At 41.6% G+C, this 22,582-nt stretch overlaps 1 protein-coding gene across 5 annotated transcripts; it reads left to right on the top strand.

Annotated features, from left to right (window-relative positions):
* Positions 1 to 202: 202 nt before the first annotated feature.
* LOC148870538 (cruciferin (DUF506)) lies at positions 203 to 8,322 on the top strand. Of its 5 annotated transcripts, none has more exons than XM_088968262.1 (4): positions 203 to 604; positions 933 to 1,249; positions 5,564 to 5,780; positions 7,243 to 8,322. In XM_088968262.1, exons 2-4 carry the CDS (start codon positions 1,142 to 1,144, stop codon positions 7,728 to 7,730), a joined length of 813 nt encoding a protein of 270 aa, XP_088824388.1. In that variant the 5' UTR covers positions 203 to 604; positions 933 to 1,141; the 3' UTR covers positions 7,731 to 8,322. The 5 variants fall into 5 exon arrangements, with proteins under 5 accessions (XP_088824388.1, XP_088824391.1, XP_088824390.1 ...); XM_088968265.1 differs by having other exon boundaries at positions 452 to 604; positions 939 to 1,249; XM_088968264.1 differs by having other exon boundaries at positions 481 to 604; positions 800 to 1,249.
* The last annotated feature ends 14,260 nt before the right edge of the window (positions 8,323 to 22,582 follow it).

Genomic DNA, 22,582 nt, shown 5'->3' with positions numbered 1-22,582 from the left:
ATACATATTTATTGGCTCATCTTGGTTTCGTTCAAATTACAACAAAAATCGATCTTATAGGCAACGTGGAAGGTGTGGAAGATGAGGTACATCGAGAACGATAAAGGTCATCACCATGGTATAAAGTAACAATACATCTCTCATTCGCATTTCGTGGCTTAACAAAGCCACTATTTTATGGTATGGTCAGGTCTCAGGTGATAGGATGGGAGATACCGATACGAATTTTCTCGGTTTTTCGGCCTAAGTTCACACATTTTGCTAAGCTTTCTGCCTTCTCTCTCTCTCTTATTCAGAAACCAAAATTTCTTGATATATTTAAAAATCAACCAATGCAATCCAATGTACACTAAAATTTCGGGAGAATTTAAAATTTATAATCCTTAATGAGCATTCATTTAGTTACACGAGGGTATTAGCGTCATTCAGCCATCCATCGTCCATTCGTCCTATATCTATTCCTTCCTCTCCTCGGCCTTCGCCTCTCATCCCTTGGGTTGCAGCAGGCCCTTCTTCCTCCTCTCGCCCTTTGGATCATCATCATCGAAGACCCCCCCCCCCCCCCCAACGATGAAAAGCACCAGCAAAAACAAAGCTTTTTAGGGTATGTTTATTTCTTTCTCGCCCGTCCTCAATTAGGGGTTCTCGAATTCAAATTGGTTTCGGTAACCGATTCGCGTCCGAGAAACTCAGTTGTTGCTTTTGCTTCTCGAATTCTCTTGCCGAAACCCCGGTCATGGTATAGGATTTCGTCTTTAGGGTTCTGGAAGCAATCACTCCGGTTTATTCTTCGTTTCAGGTTGTCGAAGAACATTCCTTTTCGCCTCAGAGATCAATTTTTGATTTCTTTCTCTTAATTACGAATCTCCATGCTTGTAACGGAGAAATTAAGGTTTGGAATAAGGACTAATAGTCATTCTTGTGATCGCAAGATTCAGTTAAGCTGGGAACGTGGGCGTTTGAACCCAGGGCTACCGTCCGGCCCGCTGAAGGCGACGTCCGCAATGCTGGAGGGACGGATTGTCGCGTTTGCGTTGCGGCTGGGGACCTTTTGTTCAGGCTGGCGGGAGGTCGCGATGGTGCACCGTTCGTTGGACAGGTCGATGGTTTCAGCCACGACAGCGAGCACGACCTGGCCGTAATGGTGACCGATTTCCTGGAGAACGGGAGCAGTGGTGCAGATTCGAGATGCAGCAGCGACAGCGATTCTGGTTTCTCTGATCTTGCCCATCTTGCCGAGAGGATTTCGGTTAGTCGTTTTGTATAAATTTATCCTCTTTTACTTTTTTCGCTGCATCTATTTATTTCTTTGACTATTTTCCTATACTTGATTGCATTATTTTCCTTTCACCCTTTTTCATTAATCGTTATTTCGCAAAGGTTAATTTTTTTATGTTGTGACCGTGAAAACTGTCAACTTAGTAAGAGTGTATTTGTTATACATGGTTGTATTTGGCTATTCTTGACGTGGTTTTCTTGTAATCTGGCATTTTTATGCTTCAATTCGGTTAGTTGTGCAATTTCTGTATTCGCAAATTTCTACCAATCTAATCTCTCTCTCGTTAGGATAACTAAGAACTAAGGATTTCAAATTTTCACCTTTATTGTGTTTAATTTTTTTTCTCATAATTTTTGTATGAGTTGTTTTTAATAGGGTAAACATACCCTGAGTTTTGCAAAATGACTTGTACATACTTTTTTTTTTCAGGAAAAAGAGTGGTGATTAAATTATATTGTAAATAAAGTTGTACAAGGTTGCATGTCCATAGTAGAGTGCCTTGCGACCCCAGTCACTCCACTAGACTTAAATATACCCTCTATTTAAAAAACGTTAATTACAATTAAATATGAGGTTATGTGGATTGTGGCCTATTTAATTTTTTAGAAACCCCATTTACCCTTCTCTGCCCTGTTAATAATCAGTAATATCTACAAATTGATCTGGGTTAGAAAACAGAGATAGCCGCCACCTGTTCGACGAGAGAGAGAGAGAGAGAGAGATTCTTCCCGTTTTCATCATTGCATCTTATGTTTAAGATGGTAAATTATGCAAATCAGTTCTGGGGTTGTCGGACTAGTATTTACCATGAGAGAGAGAGAGAGGGAGGGATTCTTCCCATTTTCATCATTGCATCTTATGTTTAAGATGGTAAATTATGCAAATCGCAAATCAGTTCTGGGGTTGTTGGACTAGGGCTTACCATGAAGGGAATGTAACCCCCTTCGCTACAGAATTGATTATTTGCTCCTGATAGTGTAATGCTCTGTAATTTAATGGATATTGATGTAATTAGCTTGTTTTTTAGGTCCTGTTAGTAGCAGAAGGGATCAGATTCATGGCACAAATATAACAAACTAATTTGGTTTTATTTTCTTTTGAGGGGTGTTTGGGGTGGGGGGAGATACAATCAAACACCCAAACTCAATGCTGCCATGACAGCCATGTACACTACGTCCAAGAACTGACCTACAGACTCTAGCCCCTAACAGTAGAAGGTAGCTGCAGCCTGCAGGTATTCCCATTTCTCAGGCCTTTTATGGGGATTGTTAATACAAATCCTTTGTGTAATTGTTGTACAAACTAGAGACAAATTGATTTCCATTATTTTTCATCATTTGAGTAGAGGAAGTTGAGGGTGTTTCAACATAGAAGAGGACTTCCTTCGACGTTTTAGTAAAGGGTAAATTTGTCCATTTGTTTAATCCATCCAAGATAACGTGCCAAGGCATGCATAAGTCCTTTTGCAAAATTGAGGGCATGTTTAAGTCAATTAACCAAAACCCAGAGTATGTTTAAGTCTTTTACCCTTTTTAATATTCATCACTTGAAGCTTGTTCAGGGGTGTGAACAAACTTCTTTACATTCAAAGTATTTGCAGATTTCCGTTTTTCTTTTTGGTCTTTACGTGCTTCTTTTGCTTCCAGACGTTGTAGTATTTATCAATGATTATTGCTCCTGCTTGAAGGATTTGCATATAAGCATTTGGTTTCATATCATCAAGTTTCACTTATACCATTCTAAAGGTTTTCGTTTAGGATTTTATTAGTAGTTTTTTTTTTTTTTTGATGCAGGTAAAGTATTGAATTGTATTAGGAGCTTTTGGTAAACGTCGTCAGGTGGATAGGCATAATTTAAACTTTTAAGTGATATTAATAGCGGACAAGTTGAGGATTGACAGTTTTGATGATTTCAAGTTGCATATTCTTTAGTTTGTTGTTCTTGATTAGGAGCATTTGATAAAAGTCATCAGGTGGATAGGCATGATTTAAACTATAAGGGATATTGGTAGCAGGAAAGTTCAGGATTGACAGTTCCGATGATTTCAAGTTGCATATTCTCTAGCAAAGAAATGCATAGTTTGTTCTTCTCGGATGTTTTTAGCATATAATAAGAATTGCAAGACATATCATGCTAAATGGTTCTGATGGATTTCCTGTCTTGATGGAGTTATATCATTTTTTGAAAGCCTCAGGTACATCAATAGAATATCTACATGACTACATGATAAATGCCTCAGTTTTTTAAAAGCGGAAAACACAACTAAAGTGTAAGGGATTTCTTTTATATTACAGAATGAAGTACCACTCTTGGAAAAATCAAAAGAAAAGCTTAATATACAAGAATATGCAAATCTAAATCTGAAACAAGTGGAATGTTTCAAAAATCCTATTAACTCAATTGGTTACAGCTTTGTGTAACACAAATGTCATAGCTTTATGCATTCAAGTTCTAGATAATTAAACAGTTTAAACAGTAAATATCAAGGGTAAAAACTGTGATATTATAGATTATCCATTGGACATCAAATTCTAGTGTATTCCATCAAAACATAGCAACAATCCAAATAAGAGGTACCCCCACTAGTGAGCCTTGCCTGTGAGCTGTGCCTTCAAAACAATGAAGTGCTGCAGTTATTTTTTGGTGAAATAATCTAAAGTGCATCCACGTTCATCTAGGGGTGTTAATAAGGTCTAAATGGTTGATATTGTTCTTAGTTGAAAAAAAAAAGATGTTACCTGAACTGAACTCTAGGTATCCATAGTAAAACCTATTATTTTGACCCTTTAGCACTTTTGATTTTATAGAAATAAATACATAAGCAGTGTTGTTCTCTCTCATGCCATGAAAAGAATGCAATTCTAAGACTTATCTGGTTCCTCTGCTTACGGGAGGCAATCTATAGCTGTCTGGAGCTAGTGACTGAAGGTCCTTGAAGGTCTGGGCATTGAGCCTTATGGAAAGTCATAGAGCTCACTCCATGCATAAACTGATGCTCTTTCCTTTCTGTGCCCATCTTAAAAGTTGGCAAGCAAATATAGACTAGTGCCAAATGTTAAATGCTAAGTCTGTTCCTAGTTTTAATCTTGTTGTCAAGGTGATTAGACATCTCTAGTTGCTAGTCCTTGACAAAGGTGCCTAGGTGATGCATAGCTCATCAGCTTTAGCTCCTGCATTATGCTATACTCGCTGATCAGACATTTCAGCAGATTAATGTTGCTTTTGAAAAGGTAACCTATATTGTATAGATATAAAAAAAAAGGAAGTTGTCTATCGTATAGTAATGGTAATCAGTGTGATATGATACATAACAGAAGCAGTGAGCATAACTTTACTGGCTTCCAGAATTAAAAAGGTTTGAGAAAGCAACCCAACAATAGTGAGAAAGATGCAGCAATTATGAACAACTTAAGAAAAGTAGTCTGAAGTATGGCTTACGTGCATTTGATAATACAGTGGAAATGAAAAAAAAATCCTTTTTTATCACAAAAAAAGGGGAAATGACCTAAAGTCTTGAGAATGAGGTTATAGAAGGGGAAAAAAAAGAATCTCTTTTAACGAGAAAGGTTAGAGCTGGAGAAAATCTTTTACCCCCTATCCAAATCAATATCTAAGTTAGATGGAACTGATTGAGCTTCGTTGTTCTCACTTTTCTCTTTTACCAAGAGCCTCACATGCATTATTTTAAAGAATACACAGAAAAAAAAGGAAATCATGTTATGCTTTAATTTATTATATTATAACACCTTTCGGTTTATTGATGATAAAAAAAAAAACACCGTGCAGTTTATCAGAAGAAAATGTCACCTTGATGCCTAGGTGACCGACCACCTAGGGTCCCATACAAGTGTAGGTTGCTTGGGCAATCCTCTAGTCTAGAGACTAGAGTGACATGCTCAAGGTGCGTTGTCCGTTGATGCCCTTGGATGAACTATGGAGAACTATGAGAATCTCTTCCTTTGCTAGATAAATTAAGACAACTGGAGGAATTTATGCCGAGAGTTCTGTAGGTGAGATTTGCATTTAAAATTTTACTATGCAAATCTATGCAAGTTGTGCAATATGTGAACCTATTCCATGTATCATTTATGCAATGCCGTGGACTAAACTTCTATCAATGCGATAGCAAATTCTTCCCCTCTTGGAATTTCAATTTGTACAACTCATTTTGGTTGTCTGCTTTCTATTACGGGACCAATTAATTTTTTCTCTTGTTCCACATCTTGGTTTTTAACTGTAGTTTCTAATTAGGCTTGATTTTGCTTATTATCTTTTATTTTTCAGCTCTATCGGCACAAAGTGGATCAGTATGAGAGTGACCTGTTGTCTACAGTTCATTCCATTCTACTTTCCATCAATGAAACAGATCTTCACACTGTCAAGTCAAGCCCATGTAATGCTAGCTGTATCAGGTTTTCTTTGGCAAAGCTCCTGAGATCCTATGGTTATGATGCTGCTGTATGTGTATCCAAGTGGCAAGGTTCTGGAAAGGTCCCTGGAGGTATGCTGACAAATCAACCGACTTTGTGCTACTCTGGTGTCTTTTTAGTGTTTCAGGTGCATAATTAGGGCTGCAAGTCGGGCTGTGAGGCTAACCCTAAATCCACCTTAAGTTCTAAACCCCAGCCACCCTAACCCAATCCGACCAACCCAACCCTAACCCTAACTAAATTCCTTCAACCCTAACCAACCCAACCCAACCCACCCCACCCTTCTTCCCATCCCTTAAAACCTCATAAATTTCTCGATTTTAGATCTTAACTCAACTTTCACTACATATATGAATCCTATGTTTCATTAGTATTTGTTTGTTGGCGTTTTTTTTTTGTTTTTTTTTTGGTACACAATTCAGAAAAACAAGTGTTAGAAATAACTATAGTTTATTATGAGTTATGGCTTACGATAGATCTTTCTTGGGCGGAAAACAACTTAGAGGAGATGAAGAATAAAATTTTCAAAAAAACATAAAATAATATTATTAAGGTTTTAGTCTTTCTGATTAGGATTAAGTGAAGTGATTATCTTAGAAGAAATACATGATACTATGTGGTGGGGGCTATACAAATATCATGCATCTGAACAAATCAATGTATGCTATATATTACATATAACATATATTTATATATGACATGTACTATAGAATCGGGTTCAGGTTGGGTTGGATTGACTAAGGGGTCAACCCTAACCCAACCCGAAGTAAAGTCGGGTTCATGAATTTCAACCCTAACCCTAACCCAAATATCAACCCGACCCAACCCAACCCAATTTTTTTAGGTTGGGTTAGGGCCAACCCGGCCCAAGTTGCAGCCTTATGCATAATAGTGATGGTATATCTTGAACCACATGTCATCATATTCTATGATAGACATTGCATGCATAGCAGGTTTGAATACTCATGTTATGCATCCATCCTGTCTGATGTTTTAGAACAGAAATGACCTGTCTTTACATGTTTCTGATCATCTGACAAGCTTTTCTTACATTCAAAAATTGAGATGAATCAGCTTTAGGGGCCATTTGATAACATCTGAAGTGGCTTAACTGAAAAGCTTATTGTTTTTGTCATTTAGGCTGTACAAATACAAGGTTTAGAAATAGGCCATATAAGGTTTTTCACTATACACTCTTCCCAAGCAGTGGTTTAGAAAATAAGTTTTTAAGAAGGTTGGGGCTCCTTGATGGCTGAAGCTGAAGTTGGGTAGAAGACAAAGCAATAAATTATTATAGGTTTAGAAATAGGCCATATAAGGTTTTTCACTACTATTACCCTTGAATGTTTATGATTTAGTTGTTTTATCCACTAGAAGACAAAGCAATAAATTATTAACTTCAGCCATTATTGAATGGCCCCTTGGGCATTGGAAATTTCCTACTTGCACATTCCTGTCCTAGGCAAAAAGTGAAATTACTGCTTCAATTTGAATCTTTCTTAAATTTTTTCCCCTTCGATTGTTGTTATTCAGGTGATCATGAATATATTGATGTGGTCATTCATCGTGATACTGGGAACTCTGAACGCTTGATTATCGATATTGATTTCCGAAGCCACTTCGAAATTGCAAGGGCAGTTGAATCTTACAGTGCAGTATTGAAATCAATTCCGGTGGTTTACCTAGGTTCCTTGTCAAAGTTGAGACAATTCCTTCAAGTTATGGTGGAAGCTGCAAGGTCTTCTCTCAAGCAAAATTCAATGCCTCTTCCTCCGTGGAGGTCTTTTGCTTATTTGCAAGCCAAGTGGCATTCTGCTTACCAGAGAAAGCTGAATCCAGACGAACAGGGTATCCATGACAGAAGCTATTATGATCATAAGCAGTGCATAGGACATTTGAGGAGGCTTAAATCTTCTCTCCAATCTGAAATTGAAGCAGAAAGATTATTGAAGCCCATAAACAACGACAGTCATCGTAGAGTGAAAATAGAGAGGCGGAGGCACCCATTCAGAACCCTATGAAGATGTACAGATTTTGGCGGAAAAAACAATTTTTTAAGAGGCTTCTTTTCAAAAAGAATCAGGGAGAAAAATAAAAAAAATATAATAAATAATAAATAAATAGAGAGAGAGAGAGAGAGAACCATTTGGATATGAAATAAGCCAGATTAAGTTGGATGTATTCATACAGTAAACGTGAGTAACAATAACACGCCATATTTTTGGTGAAGTTTTCATCTTATCGTTCCGGAGTTTGAAATTTCTCTTCCCTTCTCTTGATCTTGGGCACCAGCAGAGAGCGGGGAGACGGCAACTCTTGGGCGTTACCGAGTATGTCAAAAGTCAATTTACGAGTGGGGACTAGGTGGTACATTATGCATCGTTCTATGGATTCTATTTGTTCTTTATGTTATAATTTTGAATGACTTTCCCTAGCCTCTTATTTTACGGGCATAGGAAATTTTGGTTTTATCTCAATGTTTTTTCTTTTCCTAGTAAAGTACAAGTCAACAAGTAAAATACCCTTTACAGCTGCAATTTAAAGGCTGGTTGTTTGATGCCATTGTTATTCTGTTCAATCAATAATATTATAATCATTTCTGGGTTTGTAATATTTTCTGCAATCCCATCCTCTGTTACACATCACTGTAACTCTTTCATGGTGTTATTAAGCAAGGTTTCTAAACTTTGTGAGAGTTCTGAAGTCTAATTTATTTATCTAACGTGTGACTGTCAGCAATTGGAAAAGTGTAATGTAAACATCATAAATACTAGGTGATGAAGGAAGATCAAGGGGAGAAACCAACGGATCGAATTCCCCTACCAGCAGTCCGAATTTCCCATTAGGAGCCCAAATTCTCCCTTCGGCTCCAAGTCAAACAGTAACCTGAACTGGCCTGCATGTAGCAGTTTGGGACACACCTCGCCGAATTGGCTCGCCTGCAGTTCGGGACATACCTTACTGAACTGGCCTGCCTTGTAGCAGTTCGGAACATACCTCATCGAACTGGCTTGCCTTATAGAAGTTCGGGACACACCTCGCCGAACTTATCTGCCCTATAGCAACACAAGACATACCTCCGAACTCAAGACTTCACATCGCTCACCACTCCACCACATCACCTATAGGACGCCAAAACAGAACAAACCGTACCACGCCTGACACCGAGGAAGTTCGTACCCAGGGGCGGTGCACCTGACTGACTTGGGATCTGACGCTTGACGGCCACACTCCAAACGGCCACCTGCCACCGCCTCCTGACACCGCCATCTTCAGTTATAGAGACGGCTCCGACAAATAGCAGTGGCGGTTCTGTCCTAGTAGAAAGGACGACACCCGAACAGGCAGAATCAAAGGTAGTCATACCCGACCTGATAGGGGCTTCGGAGTGAGTGCGCGAAGTGGTTATAAAAGGCCCCCTACCCCCAACAACAAGGTATGTGAACTTTGCACCATCTGGTCTTTACTTTGCCTTTGAGAGAATACTAACTTGAGCATCAGACCTATCTCACCGGGTTCCCCCCGGAGTTCCCTCGTCTTCTCTGTTTCAGGCTCCCCGTCGCTCCAGTCAAAGGCAAAATCATTGACAGCTAAGACCGGCCGGATTGCGCTCCATCAATTGGCGCCGTCTGTGGGAACGGTTCTAAAAGCCTCCCTCTAAATCTCTCTTACCTACCCTTCTTTCAAAAACTCCAACACCCATGGCCTCCTCCAATAGTGTCGGACGTGGAACAGAAATGGCCACCACCGGAGAGCAACTCCAAGTTCTTGTGGTGTGCATTGGGCAGTTCACCATCCCTCTTTTAGTGGATGGGATCCCCAGTTTGAATGTGCCACAAGCAGTGGTGCCCCTGAACCCTCTTTCGTTGAACATTTCTCTTCCACTCCCTATTGAAACAAACTTTGCTGAACCAACTGTTTTCCCACTAGCAATCCATCAGAACCAACTGGACGATCTAATGCAATGCATGCGGGCAATGCAAGCCCAAATGCAACAATTCCAGCAGCACCAACTCCAACAACACCAGGTACTGCACCACCTCTCCCAACACCATTACTAGCAGCAGTTCCCTTAGCTACACCTAAATCAGTCACTGCTCCCCCCCCCCCCCGACACCCTGTTTCGAAGCCGGTTAAGGCCTCCCCTCAAGGTGGACGACCTCACCGAGGAGAAGCTTCCCAACCATAGAATCCCCCAAATAGTCAGGCTTCGTCCCCAATCCGAAAGCAAAGAAAAATCAACCCTGCCTCGCAGCTCGCAAGTGGGTCAGGAACCTTGCCCACAAAGTCACCTCGGCGCTCCAAGCCCGAGTTCCCACTCACGAAGAACCGGTTCAATGCCCTAGCAGCAGGCTAGCATTCCGGGCCCATCGAGCTCGGCAACACGGAGGCCAGCAGCGCCAGCACCAGGCCCGCTCAAAGAAGGCGCCGACGAAGTCACCGAACTGCTACCCGTGTCCTACCCGAGCTCAGAGGAAAGAAAGAGACGAGCTCGAACGAGGTAAAAACCGTCCCAATTCTCTCAGTTCCTTCCCCCCTTTCATCAGAACTTCTGGCAGTCCCCTTGCCTAAAGACTTCAAACTTCCATCTCTGGACAAGTATGATGGGTACTTTGACCCCAACGACCACATCGACGCATTCCAGTCACAAATGCACTTCGCTAGGGCCAGCAAGTCATGCATGTGCGTGGCCTTTACCACCACCTTCAGGGGGGTGGTCCGCACCTGGTATCGGAACCTAGTTTTCGGGTCAATAAGAAGCTGGGCCCAGTTCATGCAGATCTTCACCACACATTTTGTTACCAGCAAGTGGTGCCCCAGAACCGAGGAAAGTATCTTCGGAGTAATCCAAAGAGAAGGAGAACCCATCCGGAGCTACATCAAGCGGTTCAATGAAGCATGCTTGCAGATCCCACGGTTAGACCCCGTGGTACAGCTCGCAGCGGCCAAAAGAGGGGTAACACACAAAGAATTCAAATGGCACATGGTGGCCAGCCAGCCAGCAACCGTGGTCGACTTCCTCAAGCTTGCGGACAAGTTCATGAGAACAGAGGAAGAGATCAACCAAAAAACTGAAGGCGGGGTTGAAAAAAGAAAAAGAGAAGGCGAGCCCTCCAACCCAGGTGACAAAAGAAGCCAGGCCCGAGAGGCAAAACCAAGCCAGCCGTCCCGAGCTCCCTTAGTAGTTCGGACGGATTACACACCATTGAATACAAGGCGGACCGAGATCTTGATGACGATCAAGGACACCCCCTACATAAATTGGCCACCTCGCCTAAAGTGTAATCCAAACGAAAGGAACAAAAATCTATACTGTAGTTTTCATAAAGATCACGGTCATAGTATTGAGCAATGTAATAATCTCTGGGACGAGATAGAGGGACTCATCCGTCGCGGGTACTTGAGAAATTTTGTACATAATGACAATAATAATAAAGCAGGTCGACAAGGGGAACACGGAAAGGATGCCCTCGAGTTGAGCAGCAGACCGGCTGAAGCCTTGCAGCGACCTCCCCCAGAAGAGAGGCCAGTTCGGGGAACCATCCACGTAATAGTGGGCGGTTCGGTGGTAGTAGGTTGCACTTCGGCAGCAGCACGGACGTCAGTTTGCGAGGTGGCCCGAGAGGAGCAGAACCCTCCAAAGAGGCCGAAGACGGAAGAACCGATCTTTTTCACAAAAGACGACGCGCGAGGTGTTCACTATCCCCACGACGACGTGCTCGTCATAAAACTAAGGATCAGCGACTTCGAAGTCTGGTGCGTACTCGAGGACTCAGGGAGTTCGATAGACATCCTCTTCAAATTGGCGTTCGACAAATTACAGTTGTAGAAAAGCGAGTTGAAGCCCGAGCACACTCCTTTAATGGGCTTCAGCGAAGAGGAAGTTAGGCCCCTGGGGAAGATAACAATACCTGTGGAAGTCGGCACATGGCCGTGCACGGAAAGACTCAACCACGATTTCCTGGTGGTCGCGACCCCCTCCCCATACAACGCCATAATAGGGCGGCCAATTACGCATATTCTGCGTGCAGTGGTCTCCACCTATTATCTGGCAATGAAGTTCCCCATGGACTTCGGTGTGGGGGTAGCGCGGGGTGACCAACTTGAGTCCCGCAAATGCTATGTTGCCACCCTAAAGGGAAAAACCAAGGCAGTCGACGACCTCGAACTAGAGCGGCCTACGGAGCAGGGCGAGGAACGAGCTTCACCCACTGAGGAAACAGTCACAGTCCCGACCTCGGCTACAGATCCGACACGAATGCTACAGATCGGTGCTTCCGTTAAGGAGCCCCTACGAACCGAACTAGTGAGTTTCTTACTTCAAAATTTAGATATTTTTGCATGGTCCGTGGCGGATATGCCCGGTATTGACCCTGGCCTTATAACTCACAAACTTAACACTGACCATGTAGTCATACTCATTAGATAGAAGAAACGTAACTTAGCCCCAGAGCGCTGGAGGGCGGTCGACGAAGAATTCGAAAAGCTCCTCACAATGGACTTCATAAGGGAAGTTCATTACCCGAGTTGGGTAGCCAACCCGGTGCTGGTGAAAAAAGCTAACGGCAAGTGGCGTATGTGCATCGACTACACTGACTTGAACCGAGCTTGCCAAAAAGACTGCTTCCCCTTGCCTCAAATTGACCGCCTAGTGGATGCGACCTCGGAACATGAGCTGCTAAGCTTCCTGGACGCTTACTCAGGCTACAACCAAATCAAGATGGACCAGTCCGACGAGGAAAAAACCAGCTTCATAAACGAGTTTGGCCTGTACTGTTACAAGGTCATGCCCTTCAGACTAAAGAATGTTGGGGCGACCTTCCAAAGACTTGTAAATAAGCTTTTTCGACCCTTAATTGGCACGAAAATAGAATGTTATGTAGACGACATGGTCGTCAAAACACAGTTCTCATAGAAATTAATAAAAGACTTAAATTCCGTCTTCCAAATTCTGTGTCAATATAGAATGAGACTGAACCCAAACAAGTGTGTCTTCAGTGTCACATCGGGTAAGTTCCTAGGGTACATTGTCAACCGGCGTGGTATTGAGGCCAACCCAGACAAAATAAAGGCCATCATTGATATGAGACCACCCCGGAAAGTAAAAGAGGTTTAGAGGCTAAACCGCCGCATCACCGCTCTGAGCCGCTTCATATCCAAATTGGCAGACCGCTGCCTGCCTTTCTTTAAGGCAATCAAAGGCAAAGGGTTCGAATGGACCCAAGATTGCTAGCTCGCGTTCGACGAGCTAAAAACCTACCTCGCCACTGTGCCAACCTTAGCCAAACCTGATGAGGGCGAGGTCTTAGAACTGTATCTCTCGGCGAGCGACGAGGTGGTTAGTTCAGTACTAAGTAAATCGGGTCCAGCGGCCCATCTATTACGTTAGTAAAATTCTATAGGGAGCAGAGGCGAGATGCCCACAGATAGAAAAAAATAGCATACGCATTGGTGATTTCAGCTCGAAAACTCTGCCCGTACTTCCAAGCTCACACTGTCGTCGTCTTAACTGACAAACCCCTGAGACAAGTCTTGCTCAAGCCCGAGGTCTCCGGTCGGCTGACGAAGTGGGCCATCGAACTCAGCAAGTACGATCTCCAGTACAAACCACATACCGCAATAAAGGCTCAAGCCTTAGCAGATTTTATCGCCAAGTGCACTTTTAGCCTCGAAGCCCCTCAACAGGTTGAGCCCGAGGTCCCCAGTTTGGGCAAACCCAGAACTCCCAAGCCAATAGAGTCTGAACCCCGTGAAGTAGCAACCAGTGTGACATCTCTCTTGGTCAGGCCAAGTGCGAACTGAGATGAGGAGCCCTGGATCCTTCACGTAGATGGTTCCTCGAACCAGCAAGGCAGCGGGGCTGGAATAGTCTTATGCGACCCGGGTGGCACAAAATTGGAATACGCACTATGATTTGAGTTCGCGGCATCTACCAATGAGGCAGAATACGAAGCACTGATAGTCGGGCTGAACCTAGCGCAAAATGTAAGAGCAAAGCACATAGTCATTTGCAGCGATTCCCAGCTCGTGGTCAACCAGGTTACGGGCGAGTACAAAGCACACGAGCTCTCCATGATCATATACTTAGCGAAAGTAAAAGAGGCCCCTGCTCAACTTCCAGTCACACTTCATCAGGAAAATCCTGAGGTCAAAGAACACTAAAGCCAATGCTCTATCCCGGTTAGCCAGCACAAGTCATAACAACATGAGAATCGTGTACATAGAGGACTTACCTCGGCCTAGTATTCTCGGTGGGGCAGAGGAGGTCGCTCCCGTCCTCGAAGCAGAACTGAGCTGGATTGACCCACTTGCGAGCTTCTTGCTAGATGGAACCCTCCCTGCAGACCGCAATGCGGCCAAGAGGGTGCAACACCGGGCAGCCAAATACGTCATAAATGATGAACGGTTGTACCAACGGTCCTACACGCTCCCCTACTTGCGTTGCCTGCGACCTGCAGAAGCCGAGCTCGTACTCCGTGACACTCATGAAGGTCTGTGCGGCAGACACCTGGGGGGTAGAGCACTCGCCCAAAAAGCACTTTGACAAGGATACTACTAGCCAACGATGAAGGCAGAAGCTGTCGAACTCATCAGAAAATGCGACAAGTGTCAAAAGCTTGCCAATATTCACCATCAGCCTGCTTCCAACCTCAAATACCTCGCCAGCCCATGGCCCTTTGCACAATGGGGCATCGACCTCCTGGGGCCATTCCCGCTAGCAACAGGTGGGAGAAAGTTCCTAGTGGTTGCAGTAGATTACTTCACAAAGTGGATAGAAGTCGAACCTCTAGCAACAGTTACAGCTCGAAACATACAAAACTTCTTTTGGAAGAACATAGTATGTCGCTTTGGGTTACCTTGGGTACTGATCTCCGACAACGGCAAGCAGTTCGAGGATATCAAATTCCAAGAATGGTGCCAGAGTATGGGAATTCGGCAGAACTTCACATCAGTCGCACACCCGCAGGCAAACGGTCAGACCGAAGTAATGAACAGAGCCATCCTGCGCGGACTGAAAGCACGTCTAGACCGAGCTAAGGGGTTGTGGGTGGAAGAGCTACCAAGTGTTTTATGGGCTCACCGAACTACAGAAAAAATCGCCATGGGAGAGACCCACTTCAACGTCACCTACGGCACTGAAGCAGTAATCCCAGCGGAAATCGTAATACCTACACTACGACTAGAAACATATGACGATCAGACGAACGACGATGAGTTACATACCAACCTTGAACTACTGGATGAGGTAAGAGACCTCGCGCACATCCGGACAGCGGCCTATCCGCAGCAGGTAGCTCGGTACTACAACACCAGAGTAAAGAAGCGAAGCTTCCGAGTCGGCGACCTGGTACTCCGTAAATTATGGTACCCGAATCCAGCGTGGGCAAACTTGGACCAAATTGGGAAGGGCCCAACAGAGTAAAGAGAGCGCTCGGGGGGGCATACGAGCTTGAAACCTTAGAGGGCAAACAAGTATCCCAAGCGTGGAACATCGTTAACTTAAGGCGATACTACCTATAGACCGCCAAGAGAAGTGGACAAAATCTCTAAAAGAGCCTAAGGGCCAGGATGCCGAGCTAACAAGAAGAACATTGGCATAGGCAAGCAAAGAAAAGTCGGGCATATTAGCAGTTCAGCAAAATACCAATCAAGACTAAAATGAAGCAGAGTATTAAAACACTAAAACAGGCCGTGCGAGTGCAATAGCCCGGGCAAGAAACAGATCGGGCATATTATCAGTTCGACGAATTATCAGTTCAGAAAAAAGAACAACACTTAACCAAAAATATTGTCTATTTCATTGCAAGGAAAGGAAGAGTACAAAAAAAAATTTACAAGGTCGGAGCTACTTCTTCCCCATCAGAAGGCACTTCAACGACACCCGAAGGCCCTACCTCGCCCTCAGAATCTGGCTCGCCATCAGCAGCATTGGCCATCTCCTGAGTTATACGGGAAGTGAATATGGCACTAACATCGAGGTCGGGATGCATGTTCTGGATCATCCACCGGCTCAGTTTGAATCCCTTTCTATAAGAATCCACCATCAGGTCGTCAAAACGCGGCAAGGCAATATAGTCCTCAACGGCTTTCTTCTTGGCATCTTCAATACCTTGAGAAAAATATCTGTGTTTTCTCCCTGATGTTCTCTTGAAGATATTCGACCTGATGCTGCAGGTCCAACCTCAGGTCCGTCATATGCTTCACGACTACCCCCATGGCCTTGGCATCCCGCTGAGACATCGCCTGCCTGGCCATAGCAACGCGAGCAGCCTCTTCGGAAGCATGAGCAGCCGCCTCAGTAGCTCGCGTCGCGAGCTCCTCTCCACCTGGGCTGCTAAGGCGTGAATAGAAGAGTTCACCTACCAAAAGAAACAAGTGAGCAACAACAGCAAGAAGGATAGAAAACGAAGAAGGCAGATGAAATCTGACTTACCACCATAGCATGAGTTACAGCACGGTAGGCGACCTGATTCAAGGGAAGATCGGTCCACGCTGCGATCTCCTCGGGGAAAGTAGCCTCCCTACTCTTCTGAAGAGCGTAGTTCGGTGACAACATGCTCCTGAACTCCCCTTGAGCTCCCGAGCCCGAGGGCCCAGCCCGCGTATGAGCGGACCCTGAATAAGTAGGAGCACTAGAATAGGCGGGAGCACCCGTGTGAGTTGTCTCAGCGTAAGGGGCCCCTGCCGCTCCCTGCATTGAAGGAGACACCTCGGGCTCCCTGGGCAGATCCTCCGACGTATGGTCTGGAACTTGCAGCTCCTCCTGGGGCAGCTCGGTACGAGTTCGCTTGGCGACCCGCTTCCTCCTCTTCATACCTTGGAACAGGCACCCCCCACGAGTCCTCTCTGAGTTCATCACACATGTAGAAAAGAGTTCGGCATCAGAATAAACGAAGAAACAAAGCAAACAAGAAACCTCTGAGCAAGAAACCTGCCCTAACTCAAGCCAGGCGCAATAAGCCTGGCCTACGTTAGGTACTGATGGCACTTTAACCCTTGTCGTGCCCATTGCCAGAGGCCCTTCACCGTCTCCTTATCGAGAGTGACACCAGAATCAGGAGCGCCCTCCCCCCACCCGGTCTGAAAAGGCCACCCTTGTGCACTTCGCACCTCGAGGAGACATGTAATACGCGTGCTTAAAATAGAGAAGAATAAAACCCGGGCGAGGAGACATGTAATACGCCCGTCTTCCCCCAGAAAGAGAACCTGCTTGTTTCTTGAGCATTAAAATAGAGAAGAATATCTCCAAGTCTAAAGGGAAGTTCTGTTCGAAAAAAAGGGTGACTGTCCCCACCAGGTTCCGAATAGAGTTCAGATGAAGCTGACCAACGGTAACGCCGAAGTGGTTTATGACCTCGACGAGAAGGGGGTGGAAAGGCATCCGCGGCCCTGCAGCAAGCTGCTCTCGAAAAATCACGATCTCATCAGGACCGTGTTCCCAAGGAAAGCTACCCGAAGGAATGAAATAGGTGTACCCCCCAGGCAGATTGTAAGAGATAAGTAGAGATTGGAGCCCCTCGGGCGTCATGGTCGAAGGACCAAACCTGTCTAACATCTGACCTCAACGAGAGGTAGACGCCAAACTGCCCGAAGCGGCTCGACCTACGGGTTCGAGGTCATCCTCAAGTTCCACTTCAGGATCACTAAGGCAATCGGGGGATACGACTCGGTTTGTAGAACCAACATCAGTTCTACTTGAAGAATCGTCTGAGCTATCAAAGCTAGACATCGAGAAGAAAAGGTGGATTCAGGAAGGTACTCACTAGAAAGTTTTGAAGGCTCCGGAAACAGGAACAAGCCAAAAACCTTGAAGGCGAAATAACAAGCCTAGACGCGAACTGAAAGGCCTGGACACAAGCTGAAAAGTTGGACGCGAGCTCAAGAAGCAAATCACAGAAGTGACAAATCGATTGGGGTCCCCTACTATTTATAGCTACAGTAACCAAGAACCAACAGTGCAGATCAAAGTCAATCCGATGGCCCGCATTCGCGCTGACCGCACGTCCCCTGAGATTGAGACGTGATTGGCGCACGTCTCTCCGAAATGAACAAAACGTCAGCACACGTCTTTTTGAAACCGACGATGCGCCAGCGCACGTCTTTTTGAAACTAACAACACGCCGCACACGTCTCTCTGCAACTGACAATTGCTAGCGCACGTTTCCTCAAAACGGCAGTGGCACACTTTTTTCAAAATTAAATGACCCGTTGTCATGTCCCAGCGGCGCGATTTTTTGAAATTTAAAATAAACGCACGCTGCCACGTCCGTCAACATTTATAAGCATTTAGGCATGTCTCCCGCCTTTTTGGAGACTCCAGAAAACTGAAGAACCCTGGCAAAGCACCTTGCGTTGTCAAGATTCGAAGAATGAGACAAATCCACCTACCACCTCACAAACTCCCCGCGCCAGGGCAAGACCCTTGGCGCGAGGAGTGGGGGGCAATTGATGAAGGAAGATTTGGCCCAACCTCACAGTTACGTAACACGTGGCAAAGGCAACAACTCGGCACAAAAGCATGCCTAAGGCGTGAGCACGAAGGGGAGAAACCAGTGGACCGAACTCCCCTACCAGTAGTCCAAACTCCCTACTTGGAGCCCGAACTCTCCCTTCGGCCCCAAGCCAGATAGTAACCCGAACTGGCCTACATGTAGCAATTTGGGGCACACCTGTCGAACTAGCCCGCCTACAATTCGGGACATACCTCACCGTACTAGCCTGCCTTGTAGCAGTTCGGAACATACCTCACCGAACTGGCCTGCCTTATAGCAGTTTGGGACATACCTCACCGAACTGGCCTGCCTTGTAGCAGTTCAGAACATACCTCACCGAACTGGCCTGCCTTGTAGCAGTTCGGAACATACCTCACCGAACTGGCCTGCCTTATAGCAGTTCGGGACACACCTCACCGAACTTGCCTGCCCTATAGCAACACAGGACATACCTCCGAACTCAAGACATCACCTCGCTCACCACTCCACCACATCGCCTCCAGAACGCCAAAACAAAACAAACTGTGCCACGCCTGACACCGAGGAAGTTCATACCCAGGGGCGGCACACCTGATTGACTTGGGATATGACGCTTGACGGCCGCACTCCAAACGGCCACCTGCCACCGCCTCCTAACACCGCCATCTCCAGTTATAGAGACGGCTCCGACAAAGAGCAGTGGCAGTTCTGTCCCAGCAGAAAGAACGACACCCGAACTGGCAAAAGTAAAGGTAATCATACCCGACCTGACAGGGGCTTCGAAGTGAGTGCGCGAAGTGGTTATAAAAGGCCCCTACCCCCAACAATAAGGTATGTGAATTTTGCACCATCTGGTCTTTACTTTGCCTTTGAGAGAATACTAACTTGAGCTTCAAACCTATCTCACCGGGTTCCCCCGGAGTTCCCTCATTTTCTTCGTTTCAGGCTCCCCGTCGCTCCAGTTGGAGACAAAATCGTTGATAACTAAGACCGGCCGGATTGCACTCCATCACTAGAAGTGGACAAAAATCAAGATATCTGCAAGTCATTCAATTGATTTGGGTTAATTTAAATTAAGTTCGAACCCAATATATAGCTTTAATTGATAACTGTGTCGAGTTAAAATAATATGAAGCTTGGTTTGTGATTAAACGTGAACCGAGCCGAGATGAGCTCAAATATATGAGCTTTTTGAGTTGAATTGAATTGGAGTTAGTCTAGGACGAATTAGACTCAAGTCCCAGCTCGAGTATGTTTTTTTTATGTCGAATTGAGCTTGAATAATTTAATATTTGGCTCAACTTGTTTCATATCCACCCCTAACATATGATTTATGTGATAGAGTTTTACCATTAATTAATCTATTTTCTAGTTTTGGCTTTGCTATCAAAGCTTAGATAATGAGACAGAATTAGGGCGTACAATCTGTTTTGGACATGTGGTTGTTTCGAGATAGACAGAAATGGTGTTTGTCGTATCAGTTTGGACCTGGATACTAGAGGTATGTAAAAAGGAGCGCCTCATCCAAGTGTTAAATTTTTGGTCAACCAATGAACAAGTGAACGTCTTGGGTAAATAAAGGAGATGGTCAGATTTTTAATCAGCATCGCGGTTAGAGGTGACAGTTGGTCTGGTTTGGGTTAAAAAAATGAGTTGGTTTAACCCAAACCCGCCTTGGTTCAATCCAAATCCAACCCACCTAATCCGTTAATAAAAATTATAAAAAAAGAAAAGAAAAATAACAGAAGGTGGCTTGGTCATTTCTTTACTTTCTTCAACCATAGCACCGTGAGTTTTGTCATTGGTGTTTGCAAAGAGAAACCTTAAAAGGATCTACTGCAAAAGAAGAGAGAGAGAGATGAATGATGTAATATGAAGAGTCTGATAGATTATTTGCTGGACAATAATGCCCAACACACCCAAACCAACAATTAAGCCTCCCTTTATTGGGTTACCCAACCTGCCAATTACCCTAGATTAAATGAATACAATCCAACGCATCAATTAATGGCTGGTGGGTGTGTTAGTAGGTTGGGTTGAAAAGTAGATACCCCTATTCATGATTGTAGCTTATATATATAGAGTTTATATTTGTATTTCTACGGATTCGTTTGGTTCCTCGGTATAAGTGCTTGGAATTAGAACAGGAAAGGTGTATTCTGATTTTAGCTGTTTATTTGGTTGGAATGAAATTCCAGTTCTTATTTTTATTTTAACTATTTAAAATCTAGTTATGTTAAATATTTTGTTATTTAAAATACCCAGTTATTTAAATATTTAATTAATATGTAAAAATATGTAAAATATTTAAATTTTAAAATATTACTTATTTATGGAATTTAATTATCCATAAAATTATAATTTGTACTATTATTACATAATTTTATTATTAATTTTATAATATATTCAACTATTATTAATGTCAATATTATGTTATAATTATTTTTTACTTTCAAGATTTTTTTTTAATTTATTACATAATTTCTTTATTTTAACTATTTAAAATCTAGTTATGAAAAATATCTAGTTACTTAAATATTTATATAATCTATAAAATATTTAACATTTTTTGTTATTTGATTTTTATTTAATTAATGCTTTTACATATTATTAAAGATTTGAAAAACATTTAAATTGATGATCCGGAAAAACATAATTTAAATTGCTAGTACATAATTTTGTGATATATTTTGTAAAAATATAAAATTATTTATTTGATAATTTCGTTAATTTAACTATTTAAAATATAGTTTTGATAATCATTTTGTTATTTAAATATTTAAATAATCTATAAAATATTTAATTTTTTGTTATTTGAATTTTATTTATTTAAAGCTATTACATATTTAAAAGCATTTAAATTGATAATAAAAAAAAACATATATTAAATTGTTAGTACATAATTTCGTGATATATTTTGTAAAAATATAAAATTATTTTTTGTGTTTTTGATAAATATTTTAAAGTTATTATATAATTTTGTTAGAATATTTAAATAATTCTTAAATTTTCTAATCCAAAATTTCCTTAGATAGATATAGATAAAAAGTAGGGGAGAGAATAAATTGGAATTAGAGATAATTTAGGAAAGAAATTCTCTCCTAATTAGAGATAATTGTGGAAATAAATAGGAATTAGAGATAATTTGGAAGATAAATAGGAATTAGAGATAATTCTGGAGAAAGTGGGGGAGGTAGTTTAGGATTAATTTTAAGAGAAGAGATTATTTAGTTTATTGGGAAAGTGCATCTCATTGGTTCTTTAAAAGTGACATGGAATAAAAAAAATAAAAAATACAAAAAAAAGGAGCAAATTTCTTGAAAGCTTTATATATATATATATATATATAGAGAGAGAGAGAGAGAGAGAGAGAGATTACTGTTAACTACTTCTAAATAATTAATTTCAGCTATTAATTACTAATAATAATTACTGTTAACTACTCCTAATTAATCCATTCCAGCTTTTAATTACAAATAATAATTACTCACTGATAATAATTAATAATTGAAAATCATTTCTAATAATAATCACTGCTATTACTTAATTACTAATAGTAATTAATTACTAATAATTTATGAATGATAATATTGCTCATTATTAATATGAAAATTTAATTTCTTATAATAATTATTGCTAATACTTAATTACTAATAATAATTAATTACTGATAATTTATTACTGACAATATTGCTCATTATTAATTCGAAATGATAACTAGTTAATGATAATTAATAAAAATTTCATAATAGTAATTAACAATTTGGAATAATCATTTTATATTTATATTAACTCATATTAGTTATTTTGAAAATAATTATTTCATTTTAATTATTTATATTATAATTATTACAGAAATTATAATTCATACATTTATATGAAATAATTAATTATATTATTATAAGTAATTATAATTAATAATACTATATTAATTAATATAATTATATTATTATTATTATCAATAGTTATAATTAATTATACCAATACTAATGATGATAATTATTACTTCAGGGTGTTAATTAATTAATGATAATTAATAAGTATTTTAATAATGTTAATTATTAATTGGGATATAATCATTTTACATTTATATTAATTCATATTGATTATTTTATAAATATATAATTATTATTACTTATTTATATTATTATTATTATTGTTATTTATTACTATTAATAATTATAATTAATACTATTATTATTCTACAATAAATATTTCATTTAGTGAAAGTTAAATCGTAAATATTTCATTTATTTTATAAATTAACTAAAAATCGTAACTATAACAAATTAACTACTTAATTAAAAAATAATAGTAGTAGTAATAAATAATAATAATAATAATACTTTAATATTACTGATTTCAAAATCAATACACACATAATAAGAATATATTATTAG

The sequence above is a fragment of the Nelumbo lutea genome, chromosome 2 (genome assembly GCF_056320005.1).
Source record: "Nelumbo lutea isolate HS-2025 chromosome 2, American lotus-T2T, whole genome shotgun sequence".
NCBI lineage: Eukaryota > Viridiplantae > Streptophyta > Magnoliopsida > Proteales > Nelumbonaceae > Nelumbo > Nelumbo lutea.
Note: the sequence above shows the minus strand (reverse complement) of the source record. Positions and strands in the feature narration are given on the sequence as shown.

Excerpts from the sequence above, each read along its gene's own strand:
- LOC148870538 (XM_088968262.1), top strand. The coding sequence starts at position 1,142 with ATGGTGACCGATTTCCTGGAGAACGGGAGCAGTGGTGCAGATTCGAGA. Across the intron at positions 1,250-5,563 it reads ATCTTGCCGAGAGGATTTCG|CTCTATCGGCACAAAGTGGA; the intron begins GTTAGTCGTTTT and ends TTTATTTTTCAG. Across the intron at positions 5,781-7,242 it reads TTCTGGAAAGGTCCCTGGAG|GTGATCATGAATATATTGAT; the intron begins GTATGCTGACAA and ends GTTGTTATTCAG.